Source organism: Drosophila navojoa, chromosome 3 (genome assembly GCF_054131105.1).
Source record: "Drosophila navojoa isolate 15081-1374.11 chromosome 3, UAZ_NAV_1.0, whole genome shotgun sequence".
Lineage (NCBI taxonomy): Eukaryota > Metazoa > Arthropoda > Insecta > Diptera > Drosophilidae > Drosophila > Drosophila navojoa.
Window position 1 is genome coordinate 23,583,557 of NC_142891.1, and position 13,997 is coordinate 23,597,553.

A 13,997-nucleotide genomic window follows, 5' to 3' on the forward strand; every position below is an offset into this window, starting at 1 on the left:
TATCGAGAAAAGTTTATACATGGATAAACTAGAAGTTTTAATTTAAATCGAAAATTACTATAACTAATTCGAAAATTTTTTAAAAATAATTAAATTTTTTTGGTTTGTGCTCCATTTTTATATCAGTATGAGAGCAGCCCTCATAAAATGTTTAAAACAAGTTGGCAGCAACGTGTCGAAAACACGGTCAGCTGTTTGGTAATTCTTGAAAAGATGCTCCGAGTTGCGCGAAAAAATTAAGTTGGATTTTACAATTCGCAAATTATATTTGAAATAAACGATACAATGGGAGTATGCCGTTTTTTTCAACAGGGCTCTTGCCGCTTCGGTGCAAAATGCCATAACGAACATTTTGATTTTAAGTAAGTGCATATAGTAATATTAAAAGATTGAGTTTGATCATAAATGTAATTTAAGGCAATATCTGAAGACAGACATTGAAGCTTCCATCAATGGCAAAATGTGGCCCTTATCGGTGTATGGGCCGTTTAAGGATAAACCTAATATACCCAACTTCATAGAAGACCAATCCTTCGAAGAGGTTCGATTTCAAGCATATGAAAGTCAGCGGCAAAACTGCTTCGATCAATTCCATCAGCAGTTCACCAAGGAAGTGCATGATGCGACAATGAAAATGAAGCTAATGCTGCAATTCCCACCACAAGTAATCGATGTAATGATCAAGCTATATGAAACACCAGAGGGAGTCCAACCAGCAACTAATAACAACAATCCTTTCGCTGCGCAATCCAGCTCAATTTTTAGCAAACCCGCTTTGAGCTCCGCCAGTTCGAATATTTTTGGTGGTGGTTCTACTGTGACTACAAGCTTCGGTTCAGCGGGAAACTCAATCTTTGGCGGTTCTAGTAATGCCGGCAACAACATTTTTGCATCAGCACAAAATACAAATATTTTTACGCAACAGTCGCAAACGCAAACGTTTGCAGGACAACAGCAGCAACAGCCCAGTCTCTTTGGACAACAACAGCCACTTGGACAGGCTCAAGCATCCATATTTGGCCAACCGCAACAGCAACAGCCACAGCCGAATCCCTTTGGGCAGGCACAAGCACCTGTATCTAACAACAACAGTGTCTTTGGACAGCCACAGCCAACAAACGCTACACCATTCGGCCAATCTGTTGCCTTTGCGCCACAACAACAACAGCAGCAGCAGCAACAACAACCTTTTATGGGCGGAATGTTCACCAAGCCACAGCCGGTCACAGCCAACACAGGCAACATATTTGCACAAGCAGCCGCTCAGCCCTCAAGTGGATTTTTCACTCAGCCAGCGGGCGGATTCCAGCAACAGCAACAAATGCAATCAGACTCAACTCAACAAATGCAACAACAGCAACAGCAGCTGCAACAGCCTGGTACCACTTCCTCAGTATATAGTCGCATGGAGGATCTTACAGCTGAGGAGATAGAAGCCTTCAAAGCGGAACAATTTGCTCCCGGAAAGGTGCCCTTTAAGCCACCGCCTCGTGAGCTTTGTTAAAAACAATTGTTATTGAATATTATAAATAGATACTATGCAGAGTACAAATTCTTTAATGCATCATCATATTTAAGCGTTCCATATTGATAGAGTAAACAGTGTGAGATCCAATTAGATTGCGGTCCCTAAAAGCACGCTGGCAATCTTTCAATGTGATAACAGTACGTTCGCAGGGTAAACTAGATGAAAAAGATAAAGTAGAGTTAGTTCTTCAGTTGATTTGCAACCCTTGCAGTACTTACACTTGCTCGCAAGCCGAAAGAAAGACAATGTCATCGTTTTGTCTTCTCATAAAGTTAGCTGTGTTCAGCTCTTTGTCGTGTTCTAGTGGCGTGTCGTCCACTTTCTGTCGTGTGACTGTGTTGCGCAGCGAAGGATCACGCAGCTGGGCGCCCACATCGTAGAAAAAGTTCCCTTCGCCGGTAGTCTTATAATGTTTGCGCTTCTTAATAATCGATGCTATCAAATCTTTGAGCAGCACCTGGACGGCCATGGCCACATACTCGGCTACACTGTCTTCCACAGAGATCAAACCAATCTCCCAGGCGCCAATCAAAAAGCGTCCCATTATGAATCCAGCGTCGGGCAGGAATAGTTCTTGGGCACAGTAGCGTTGTGTGGGCAGTTGTTGTTGTTGCTGCATTCCCTGGTCACCGGCTAATGTGGGCGGGCGTATCAACTGCATATTGTCCTCTTTTACAAACTCCAGCACATCGCATAGCTCGAAATTTATCCGATCCGCAAATGTGCGAGAGCTGCGCTTACGTTTCCGACTGCTGCTGCTGCCAGCTGTGCCGCTGCTACTTCGGCTGCTCGATGTGTAGGTGGGCTGAAGGGTGGCAATTGTTTCAGGAGCAGCAAATGCATCGATTTTATTGAGCAGCGCCAGTAAGAATTGATTGTGCAAATGGAGTTTGTCGGGCGTCATTATTTTTCGACATTCGCAATCAAATTCCTCCTTCGTCCAACGATTGCGAAACCAATTTTTCATATTTGCTCTGTACCGTTCCCAATTATCACCAAGGGCCACAGCCAGAGCCTCCTTGGTCACCAGTACTTTATCCGTAAGAGCATTCATTTAAAAAAAATAAAGAAAACAGAACTGTACAATTATCAACAAACACAATTGTTCTTGTATATTTCTCGTACACGTTTATCGACTAGTTATAACTGACTTATCGATTATTTGAGTATCAAAAAAATATGGCCTCTCTAACTAAACACATTTGCAGATGATTCCCAAACTGCATATCGTCAACAATAATACAAAACAAAAATGGAAGTAAGTCGAAAACTAAAAATATTAAATTTGATTTGAATTAAACTATTTACGTTTTTCGTAGAAATCTAAGAAATCAAAGACGGTAAAGAAAACAAAAGACAGTTCGCTAACAGTGAAGCTAACTAAAACAAAACAAAAGCAAAAAGAAGTCAACCGCGTGCTGAAACTTAAGCACGAAATATTGCTCAAATCGGAGGTTTCCTATTTAGAATATATAGAGATGCGCTCAGAACTGGAAAGACTGAATGCATTAAAGGAGACGTTTACACGCCGGCTAGAAAAATTAAAACAACAGGCCAAGTAGTTAAAAAATATTTATAACTGTGGTCTTGACTCTCAGAATAATTAGCTAGATTAAGTCAATAAACTATGTACATTGATTACTAAACCTTTTTGGTTTGGGTGGCGAAAATTGTACAAAGGATTCCCACATTCTGTCAAATTCTGTTTGAAATCGACTCAGTAAGAGTTTATCGGAGGTGATCACACCGTTCTCCCAGTTGCCATTAAAGCCTTGAGCTGTCCAGTTGGCGGAGCCATAGAACATAATACCAAAAGAAGCTTGTAGCTTAGTTGGTTTGCCCCTACATTGCAAAAGTTGCTTTACACGTGAATCTTCATCAATCACCAGGAATTTGTGGTGCATCATAGCCGTTGACGCTGGTGTACGAACCTCAGCACCGGAGTTGAATAAGGTCAAGATCTTAGAGCCAGAAGAGTTAATCATTTCGAGATCGGTAATAACGCGTATTACGACACCACGGCTCAACGCTCGAGAAAATGCAGTCAGTAATTCACTGATTGTAAATGTGTAGATGGCAATGTCTATAGCATATACGGCCCCATCGATTTGTTGAATGATCTGTTGTATGTGACGCCTGCAGCAATATTTGCTGCAATGATCAGACCCCTGGTTCTTAACATGTCTGCTGGGACAATTGAAGCTCAGTTCGTTGAATATCAAAATTTTTAGAACTTCTCGATTTGAGTTTCTCTTATATATATTGTATTTCAAGAATGCTCCACCTGCTAATCCAAGCGTCGTCCATAATATACAGCTTTTTAATGAAGCAAGCACTGAAACTTGATTGCTTTTATTCCATTTTCTAATTCCATTTCCATTTCTAATACTCACTTTTTCCACTCTTAGAGGTTGTTCGCTTAATGAAGCATCAATTCAATATTTATTATATTTATTTATAATATAATACTTTATTTTTTAAATTACGAAAAATGTGACCTTGTGACGGGATTGATATTTAATTCTGCGTTCGATCAATATCGATAGTTTGTGATGCGAGTCTCAAGAAAAGCCGATGCCGCAAATTTGTTTTTCAACACCAATTGTCTTAGCCCTGCTTAGCGCTGCATTGTTTGAAAGAAAGAGTAAAAACATCTGCAATGGAAATGGATGATATCCCTAACACGATGGTGGGCACTGGAACCCAAGAGTTATTAGAGGAACGTGACCAAGAGCTCAAAAAAGTTTTAAAGCTGAAATTAATATTGAATGAAATTCGTAATTTAAATCTTGGACCTGAAGAGACTCCGGAAATTAAACGAGCTCTTAAATTGGTTTCGGTGGCCGATTATATACGTCTGGGTGATGATCAGGAGCATTTGCTAGGTAAGAGAAAAGTGCTTGCATATATATATGCAAGATATACATATTTGTTTTCTACACCTTACACACACGCTTATAGACTTGCAGGAATGTAGTAGATGTCCCCCTCTCAGTTATATTGACAGTAAAGCAGTCCGCACCAAATTGGCGGAAAATTTGCGTACGATCCTAACGCCAATTGCACAGTTGGGCGATAGAATACGTACTGAACTGCCAGGTGCACTGGTAAAAGAAGAGGAGGCTCAGTTAACGCAAGGACAGCAAGAAATAATTAGAATGCAAAAGGAGCAACGTGAGTGCTTGGAGAAGCTGGTACATATGACCCGGCACAAGTGTTCGCTTATGATGAAGGCTGCCGAGTTAAAGATGGGTCCGCATCTGGGACATGAGCTCAAATTGCAGCAAGCGCAGGCGCAACTACTGCAAACAAAGGCCGACTTGCTCCGTATGTATTTCATAAATGAGATATTCTCCCGCACAGATCACAGCTTAAAGGCTCACGAGGAAGTGGACAAGTATATTGATGAGCTGCTGAAGGCCAATCAGACTGAACGTCGTTAGAAATGCATGTCATATACATTTGTCACACATGTAAAAAAAATTAAAATATAGTAAAAAATTGCAGTATTTTATTTAAATAGGCAATTTGCCTAGCTGAGCGTTAGGTGGCGTTAGCAAGGTGGAAATTTGCACAATGAGGGGAATCGGTCCAGGGAAATTTAATAGGCGATGTTGATGAATACAGATACTAATGCTAATCCATCTCTTTGTATTCTCTGACCACAAATACATATATGTATATATGTATGTTAGCTGCTGGATGCCAATTGGTATTTTATTTAAACTTTGCTGAGTACTTTTCTTCTAGCAAGGTGGCAACGCTGCGGCAATGCAAAAGAAGTAAACAATTCGGCGAGTCGCGCAATGACGGATAATAGTTCTAGCGAAAGTAAAGAGGAGCATTTAGCAAATGGAGATGTCATAGTATCCGAAACATCACCTCAAATAACTGGCACATCTCCAGTGGCAATACCCATTGTCGACATCGAGGATACGCACTCCCTGGACTCGGCCAGCGTCTTTAGCTCGACTACAACAACAACAACAACACGCAGCAATAGCAAATCCCCTAACACAAGAAAACTAAGAAGACTGTGCCGACGTGCGAAGGCGCCAAAAATGGTGCAGCCTTCATACAAATATAGGTGATTTCAGCGCCATAGTCGGCATTGAACATGATTTACCTACTTGAATATCTCTTTCAGCCATCATGTGCGCGAGGATCACAATCATCAAATCTTTGGCGTTCAGTTCAATCCCCATCTGGATAGAAGCCAAGCCGTGTTCGCCACTGTGGGCAAAGATCGTGTCTCTATCTATGAATGTGTTAAAAATAATGTTGAGTCTGAGTCTAGCGATGCAGACACCATACGTTTGCTGCAGGTTTATGCAGACCCAGATGTAAGTTCGTTATAAATATGCATAATTACTGTTGGATTTCTTACCCAATTTGTTTACAGACAGATGAAAGTTTCTACACTTGTGCTTGGTCTTATGATGCCGCAACCGGTGATCCGGTTCTGGCTGCAGCGGGTTATCGTGGTGTAATACGCATTTTCAATATCATCAAGCATCAATGCGCGAAGAATTACATTGGTCATGGGCATGCGATAAATGAATTGAAATTTCATCCAATTTTGCCGCAATTGTTACTCTCGGGTAGCAAGGATCACTCTTTGCGCTTGTGGAATATACAAACGGATGTTTGTGTTGCTGTTTTCGGCGGCGTCGAGGGCCATCGGGACGAAGTTCTATCGATCGATTTTGATTTGCGCGGCGATCGCATTATGTCCAGCGGCATGGATCATTCACTAAAGCTGTGGCGCCTCAATAAGCCCGAAATTAAGGAGGCCATCGAACTAAGCTCGAGCTTTAATGCCAGCAAAAATACGGCACCATTTCCCACCATAAAGGAGCACTTTCCAGACTTCTCCACTCGCGACATTCATCGTAATTATGTGGACTGCGTTCAGTGGTTTGGTGACTTTATATTTTCAAAGTCGTGTGAGAACTCGATTGTGTGCTGGAAGCCGGGAAAGTTGTTTGCGCAGCGCCATGAAATCAAGCCACAGGATTCGACAACTGTTCATCATTTCGATTATAAAATGTGCGAGATTTGGTTTGTGCGGTTCGCGTTCAATGCGTGGCAAAAAGTCCTCGCATTGGGCAATCAGCTGGGCACAACATTTGTCTGGGAGCTGGACTCAAATGATCCGAATTTGACCAAATGCAGCCAACTTGTACATCCCAAATGTACATCAACCATTAGACAAACTTCATTCTCTAAGGATGGATCCACTTTGATTTGTGTATGTGATGATAGCACAGTTTGGCGCTGGGATCGTGTTAATTAAGATATACATCAGGTAAAATTTATATATTTATTGGAGATTAGGTTACATATATAGATATGTATAAAATGATATATTCATATATACGCATTTATTTAAAATAAAGATATGAATGTAGACTATTTTTTTTTAAATTGAAAATATCCGCCAAGAATTTAATTTTGTGCTGCCAGACATCTCAATGTTCGTCAATTCTCGTGCTTAACTATTAAAAAAAACCCACCTGATATCTTATCGATATATTTGTCGATATATTTGTTTGCGATATTGCGCATACTCTTTGCTGTAGTGTTGAAAAATTCCCGAAGCATAATAAAAAAGAAAAGAGAATACAGTGAAAACGTTTATAAAATTGGTAAAGTTGACAAAAATAGCAAAGAATCATTAAAATGGGTTCCTCGTCTGGGAAAAAACATAAGAAGGAGAAGAAACACAGTCATCGCTCACGCTCACGGGAACGACAACAACGTGGAACGGATGAGGATGTTACTCTGGATCTCACAGACGACTCGTCGTCAACGCGCCACAGACACCACAAGCACAAGAAACACAAGGAGCACCGTCACAAGCACCACAAGCAAAAGGAGCGTGAGCGACCGAGCGAGGTTATATCCCTAGAGGAGTCGGATTCTGATAGTAAGTAGCGTAACTTTTAGTGGACTGTGCAGCCCCATGAAAGGAGTAACTGCGTGCCCGGCATGCAATATCTAAACACGAAAAGCGATATTATTGGGTTTATTCTATGTGCTATGTGCCACGCATTTGCTCTGGGGCTGCACTCTATGCGATCAGAACTCACTAAAGTTTTGTTGTTCTTTTCTTTTTATTTGTTGCTTTCAGGTAAACAAACTGTGAGTGAAAAAAGAGGGCAACAAATGCAACGAAGCCATTGGGCAGACAAAGATTACTTTGAAGCTGTATTTAAGGTTCTTCACTTTATTTTACAGGTTCCGACTGTGTGGAGGTGCCAATCGAACAAGTTTCAAAGCCAAGAGTACGTGAATCGTCAACTAAGGAACGAGATGTGCCAACTCGAGAAAGAGAAAGAGAATTGGTACGGGAACGTGATGCATCGGTTCGCGAGCGGGAACCCTCTGTTCGAGAGCGCGAGCAACCCACTCGAGAGCGGGACACTCATGCCCGTGATCGCGAACCAGCTCGGGAGCGTGAACCATCGACACGAGATCGAGATCATGAAATTACAGCTCCGCCACCGCCACAAATATCCAAGCATTTGGACTATGAGCGCGAGCGTCGACGAGAGCGTGAAATAGAACGTGAGCGCGAATCACGTAAGAGAGCAGTAAAAGAGCGCGAGCGTGGGCGTGGCAGCTCTCGGTCACAATCACCAATAGCCCCACATCAAGCGCATCGGCAACGTTCCCATTCACCCAAAGGCGAGACGAGCGCTGGTCGTAAACGTGGCAACAGGGAACGAGAACCTGTACGTGAACGAGAACCTGGACGTGAACGAGAACGTGTACGCTCACGTAGTCATTCGCCTATTCCAGAGAATGGAGCCGGGGATGTTCTTTCAATTGCAGAGACAAACAAGTTGCGTGCTAAGCTCGGCTTGAAGCCACTTGAAGTGGACACGGGGTCGACCAAGCCAGCACCGTCTGCTAGCAGTGACAGTCAACAGGATAGCAAAAGAACTGGCGCCGATAAGGATCTCTCTTCATACAAGGACGAATGGGGCGAATTTTTGCACAAGCCTGCCGATAATATCAAAGAGAAAAAGGAAGCCGAAAAACTGCGAGAAAAGCTTAAGCAACGGAAGGAGAAACGTTTCCTTGAAGAGCGACTGGCACGCATTCGTACCCTTGGCGAATCAGATGAGGAAACGGACAATGTCACCAAATGGGTGGACCGCAACAAGCGTGTCGTTAATGAGCGCGAGGAGGCATTGCGTAAGGTAAGTAAGACATGGATTCAATAACATTGCAACCCAAATAATGTAAATATTTGATTGGAACAGGCCAAAGAGCTGGAGGAACTTGATGAGGCGTTCGGTGTTGCCGAGATAATGGAAGAAGAGAAGAAAAAAGCTCGTCAGTTGGCCTATAATGATCGAAATTTGAAGGGTTTGCGTGTTGAGCATGATATGGATGACTTTGGTGAGGGCCGAACCGTAATATTAACTCTCAAGGATCAGGACGTTCTCAATGAGGAAGAGGGTGATACTTTGGTTAATGTCAACATGCTTGACGATGAACGATACAAGAAGAATGTATCCAACAAAAAGCTTAACCCCCTTAGTTATGGTTATAATGTATATGAAGAGCAATATGATGAGCTAGGTAATCCAATTGAACGAGCTATACTCGAGAAATACGATGAGGACATTGAGGGGAAGCCCCAGAAGAGGAAGAACTTCGTGATTGGAGAGAACGTTGAGGAGGAACGTGAGCACAGGCGTAAGCTATTGGAGATCAAGACGAAATTAGCTGGCAAGCGCTTGGAAACGTTGGAGGATACGCATTTGAAATTAGCATCCGATACTTTCAGTGTTCAGGAGCTGGCAACGTAAGCTACATGGATCAGATGGATTCAATTATTTTTTTAAACTTTCTGTTTTGTTTTCCTTTCAGATTTAAGAAGCCAAAGAAGAAAGTTAAGAAATTGCGGCAAAAATTAAAAGCAGAGGATTTGGAACCAATTGAAGAGCAACCAGGCTCCTCACATTTAGGCAGTCGTAATAGAAGTCAGCGTCAGCCAGATGAAGATGTTCCCATGAAAGATGAGACAAAACCACAAATTAAGCTGGAACATGAAGATGATGATCTGGAGCGTGTTCTGTCGAAGGCTCGCAAGCTTAAGCAAAAGGAAAATATCATAAAAAAACCTCTGCCCCTCGACGTAGCGTCCCTTACGCACAACGTTAAGCCCGAGCCTGTGGACGAGACTAGTGCCTCCGGTGAAATAATTCTTGGATCTGCCGACAGTAATATTGTGCTCAATGCCACCGCGGAGTTTTGTCGAACGCTGGGTGACATTCCCACCTATGGCATGGCCGGTAATCGTAATGAGGATTCCAATGATATGATGGACTTTGACAGGGACGAGGCGTTGGATGAGCATATGGATACGCATATGAATGAGCCCACGTTAAATCATGGCACATGGAATTCGGTTAATCCCGATGAAGTAATGCAACCCGCTGATTTGGATAATTTGGCCGATGATGTTGAAGAGCGGGCCATATTGGATGAAGAGCCTGATGTGGGTGCTGGTGTGGCAAATGCGTTGCGCTTGGCACTATCTAAAGGCTATTTGGAAAAGGAGGAAAAGAACCGACCAAGTAATACAAAAATGGCACATCTTCAGGCAAAGAATTACTCTATTGAAGATAAAGCAGCTGGGTAAGTGCACTCGATTTGCATTAATTTAGATGTTGAAATGAATGTTTTTGTTTTTACCAGTGAGGATGACAAAATCGGACGTCGGGATCGTTTTCATGCTGGTCCTATTATGGACTTCAAGGATAAAGAATCTTTCAAGCCCAATGTCAAACTTGATTATATTGATGACAATGGTCGAATCCTGAACCTCAAAGAGGCTTTCCGCTATTTGTCCCACAAATTCCATGGCAAGGGACCAGGCAAAAATAAAATTGAGAAGCGTCTTAAAAAAATGGAACAAGATGGCGTAAGTTTTTACTCTGATGATATTAAAGAAAATCATTTTTAATACTTTTCCATTACAGCTAATGAAGACAATGAGCTCCACAGACACGCCATTGTGCACACTAACCATGCTGCAGCAGAAGCAAAAGGAAACCAAGACCCCGTATGTGGTGCTTAGTGGTAGCAACAAAACCACCGCTGGCGTTGGCGGCGCCTCAATATCTAAGTTTAAGTAAACTGTTGGATTATTAATTTTCCAACAAAGATTACAACCAAATGCAATAGTAACTTACAAAATCACAACCTAAATGCTTATTGTAGTTGATACACACATAAGTTAGAATTCAGAACCATACAACAAACCCTCTTAAAATCCCAACTTGCTCCACATTCAATAACTAAAACTTATATATATTCTTAGACGTAACAAAAAAAGCCATAAATATCCAATTTTTTTCAAATGTCCTAAAAGAGAAAACGAAATGTTCCGAAATTGTTTTTAAAAGGAATATATTGTTTAAGAAATTCAAATTTGTTGATATTGTTTAAAAATGTGAGTTCTTATGTTAACCAAACCAAGAGTATATGAATGTTTGGAAACTAACAATTAAAAAATATCGAATATTTATGGGTAATATCAATAGTCGAAAGTTGGAAAAAATATCATCGTATATATTTTTGAATATTTGATAGATGAAATCAAATTTTTAGTCATATTCAAATTTCGATTTTTTTAAGACGGAAAGTATTGTCTAATTGTCGTGGAGATTAGTTGATGACGTTGATGTACATATTCGGATCACCTCTATTCAAGGTCACTAAAAGAATATGCAACATTTTAGATAAACCTAAGCTAGGGCAGTGCAAATGAACATACCATTAAAACTGTGGCCCAATGGCTTACGCTGATTCCCCTGAAGAAGTTCAAAGCTCTGATTACCTTGGCCCGTGCATATCATATTGGAGCTACTGTACTGAAAAGTCCAAGTACAGTTGCTCTGGGCGAATTTTATGTATTTAATTAGGACTTGCTGGACATCGGGCGGCACGTTCGGTGTTGAGAGCTGAAGCTGCGAAGTGTCGCCCGCTCGTGCGAAGTTGAGGCCCCCATAGCCAAAGATAAGGGATTGCAGAAAGCCACCAATGCCAGTTAGGAAATTGGCGGAGCCATTGTATCCGATTGGCACCTCGCTCCACACCTTGAACTCCTTATGCACATAGTTCTGATAGCCACGGGCAAAGTACTCATGGGCACGCCAATCCTGCTTCGTCGAGAGATAATTGGCCGCAAACATGGACCAGGTCATAGCTGGGCCAGTGGCGCGTGTGACGTTCGCATAATATTGCAAGTCGTTGAGGTGCGTGGAACTGCGCAGATTGTGAAGCACTATGAGTTAAAGTTAGGCGGACTATGTGCTCATTCACCTGGTGTCAAATTGCAGTGGATATCCGAGCAATATTGTGTCCGCCTGCTTCACAGTCTCGCCGAGTGTGTAGCCCGAATGCTGCGGATGATAATCCAGTTGAGCATCGTGTAATATGACTAGCTTATCTCTGAGCTGACGCCACTGCTCGAATGTCTCTGTGCTGCTATTGCTGCACTTACTCCCCGCCCAAACAGCAAAGTCTAGTGCAATTTTGGCCACCGCATTGGTATAGACGTTGTCATTCACATCGCTGTGATCCTCGTCGGGGCCCATGACGTTCAAGAAGTGGCAGGTGTCTTCACAGGCTGAGCGACTGACCAGAAACTCGGCTACATCAGCAGCTATGGGCCAGGCCCGCTGGCATAGCCAAGCGTAATCATTCGTCTGTGCAAAGAATTTCTGTAGGCCAAAGGATATATCTGGTGAGATGTGTATTTCCTGTTGAGCGATCTCCACGCAGCAGGGATTGATGACCTCAGTGCCAGTGAAAGCGCTCTCCCAGGGAAATCTACAAAATACGAGGATTACCGAGTGTAGCTTAGTTATATTCTCATGTCTTATCTCTTGGCAACTGCAATCCCTACTCTCCTATTCAGATACCTCACCTGGCGCCCCTGTTGCCCATTATCCGAGCGTTATATCTGGCGCCTTCCAGATGATTGTAGCGATAGTCGAGCAGCTGTTTGCTAAACTCATAGTTGAATTGCGTAACTACGGGCAACATCCAAATTTCCGTGTCCCAAAAGCTGTGACCCTCGTAGTCTGCGTCCAAATTGCCCCGTGCCAAGCCCGTAGGGCTTAATCCGCCGTAGGCCTCATTCGCTTGATTGCTGCTCAGTGCTGGCAAAGAGCTAGCCATATAGAAGATGCCCGCATTGACAATGCGCGACAATTCTAATGCATTGCCAATGATTTCGATGGAGAACTGTTTATCCCAAAAGTCAGTCCATGCGTCAATATGTGATTGCAGCATTGCATCTGGACTCAGCTTAAGCATATCCTGCATTTCTTTTCGGGCAACACTTTGCTCACGATCCAAGCAAATGATGATTCGATGGCGCAGTTCCCTCTGCCCCGCAGGCCAATGCAGTACACGTGGCTGCTCCAATGACTCACTGAAGATCACGTAAATTTCATGAGGATTTGGCTGGAATTGCTGAAGCTCCACAACTTTGGTAACTCCGCGCAGAATGCGGTAATCCTCGAGAGCAAAGCTCCCATTGTTGAGCACTTCGAAATCAAAGGCATCGCTAGCAGTGCCTGGATGTTGGCTCAGCTTTAGGTACTGAGAGTCTGGGTGGGATAGATAGATGTAGGTAATAGATGTAGGATTTCCTATACACATACTCACGTAAATTTAATGGAGTACTCGTATTTCTGTAGGCTAACAGCTCATAAACCAGCGCTCTGTTATAATATCTATGCGGATAGGTGCGTTGCTCCAGTGTCAACCCCAGAGAAGAGTATTCCTTTCTGTATTTGAAATAGCCGCCTCGTATATCCATCTCATAGCCGACATCAGTGTGTGCATTGTTAATTTGACAGCCAGTTGGATCACATAATTCTGCAGTTATATTAATCCAATTGGGTATACGAGCACGCCTGCTATTCCCGCCGGCGCCATTGTAGACGCCATTCATGAATATGGCATCGCCGAATACCGTATAGCCTAGATGGCCATTCGACAGGCTAGGCATAAAATTAAGATCTGCAGGCAGACTGTGTGGATATACATACATAGATATATTAAGTTCTTGAATCTATTATAACAACAATATGAACGACTCTACAAATATCATATTAAATTATTCCACGGCCTTTGGTTAATGGAATCTGAATGTTGAGTTGATTTTCTGGTTAAAAATAACTTCCAGACTTTCAAGAAATCCGGATATAGTTCTATATTATATGTACATATATTATATTCAGACTGGTCTGTAGTTTAATAACTTTATGGAAAGTGTTTGAGTTTCTATTGATTTTTGTGATTAATCAATTTATTTACCTTTGTGTTCTTAGAATGTAAGCATCTGGAGTACTTGCAGTGACGCTCTCTATCAAGCAGATTACGAAGACAAAAGACAAGTTCAACATATTCCGTTCACTCTCATCTAATGTCTGTG

General features: G+C 42.3%; 8 protein-coding genes across 8 annotated transcripts; 5 read left to right on the forward strand and 3 right to left on the reverse strand.

Annotated features, from left to right (window-relative positions):
* Positions 1 to 178: 178 nt before the first annotated feature.
* LOC115563370 (uncharacterized) lies at positions 179 to 1,572 on the forward strand. Its single transcript, XM_030386159.2, has 2 exons — positions 179 to 362; positions 418 to 1,572. Exons 1-2 carry the CDS (start codon positions 286 to 288, stop codon positions 1,502 to 1,504), a joined length of 1,164 nt encoding a protein of 387 aa, XP_030242019.1. The 5' UTR covers positions 179 to 285; the 3' UTR covers positions 1,505 to 1,572.
* Positions 1,544 to 2,624, reverse strand: LOC115563371 (transcriptional adapter 1-2). The gene is made up of 2 exons (XM_030386160.2): positions 1,747 to 2,624; positions 1,544 to 1,683 (listed from the first exon to the last, which is right to left on the reverse strand). Exons 1-2 carry the CDS (start codon positions 2,580 to 2,582, stop codon positions 1,557 to 1,559), a joined length of 963 nt encoding a protein of 320 aa, XP_030242020.1. The 5' UTR covers positions 2,583 to 2,624; the 3' UTR covers positions 1,544 to 1,556.
* Positions 2,625 to 2,780: 156 nt separating this feature from the next.
* Positions 2,781 to 3,174, forward strand: LOC115563373 (uncharacterized). Its single transcript, XM_030386163.2, has 2 exons — positions 2,781 to 2,786; positions 2,848 to 3,174. Exons 1-2 carry the CDS (start codon positions 2,781 to 2,783, stop codon positions 3,088 to 3,090), a joined length of 249 nt encoding a protein of 82 aa, XP_030242023.1. The 3' UTR covers positions 3,091 to 3,174.
* Positions 3,101 to 4,046, reverse strand: zuc (Mitochondrial cardiolipin hydrolase zuc). Its single transcript, XM_089257464.1, has 2 exons — positions 3,922 to 4,046; positions 3,101 to 3,863 (listed from the first exon to the last, which is right to left on the reverse strand). Coding segments are annotated over exons 1-2 (711 nt in total). The 5' UTR covers positions 3,923 to 4,046; the 3' UTR covers positions 3,101 to 3,153.
* Positions 4,047 to 4,102: 56 nt separating this feature from the next.
* dgt2 (dim gamma-tubulin 2) lies at positions 4,103 to 5,005 on the forward strand. Its single transcript, XM_030386162.2, has 2 exons — positions 4,103 to 4,413; positions 4,490 to 5,005. The coding sequence occupies exons 1-2, from the start codon at positions 4,188 to 4,190 to the stop codon at positions 4,969 to 4,971; spliced, it is 708 nt and encodes a 235-aa protein (XP_030242022.1). The 5' UTR covers positions 4,103 to 4,187; the 3' UTR covers positions 4,972 to 5,005.
* Positions 5,006 to 5,272: 267 nt separating this feature from the next.
* Positions 5,273 to 6,885, forward strand: escl (embryonic ectoderm development protein escl). Its single transcript, XM_030386158.2, has 3 exons — positions 5,273 to 5,615; positions 5,676 to 5,871; positions 5,931 to 6,885. Exons 1-3 carry the CDS (start codon positions 5,335 to 5,337, stop codon positions 6,822 to 6,824), a joined length of 1,371 nt encoding a protein of 456 aa, XP_030242018.1. The 5' UTR covers positions 5,273 to 5,334; the 3' UTR covers positions 6,825 to 6,885.
* Positions 6,886 to 7,096: 211 nt separating this feature from the next.
* LOC108649415 (U4/U6.U5 tri-snRNP-associated protein 1) lies at positions 7,097 to 10,978 on the forward strand. Its single transcript, XM_030386154.2, has 6 exons — positions 7,097 to 7,457; positions 7,769 to 8,736; positions 8,800 to 9,347; positions 9,413 to 10,183; positions 10,244 to 10,469; positions 10,528 to 10,978. The coding sequence occupies exons 1-6, from the start codon at positions 7,211 to 7,213 to the stop codon at positions 10,681 to 10,683; spliced, it is 2,916 nt and encodes a 971-aa protein (XP_030242014.1). The 5' UTR covers positions 7,097 to 7,210; the 3' UTR covers positions 10,684 to 10,978.
* A 139-nt stretch (positions 10,979 to 11,117) lies between these two features.
* LOC108649416 (protein-glucosylgalactosylhydroxylysine glucosidase) lies at positions 11,118 to 13,997 on the reverse strand. The gene is made up of 6 exons (XM_089257055.1): positions 13,880 to 13,997; positions 13,226 to 13,593; positions 12,480 to 13,167; positions 11,873 to 12,382; positions 11,325 to 11,815; positions 11,118 to 11,265 (listed from the first exon to the last, which is right to left on the reverse strand). Exons 1-6 carry the CDS (start codon positions 13,966 to 13,968, stop codon positions 11,216 to 11,218), a joined length of 2,196 nt encoding a protein of 731 aa, XP_089113181.1. The 5' UTR covers positions 13,969 to 13,997; the 3' UTR covers positions 11,118 to 11,215.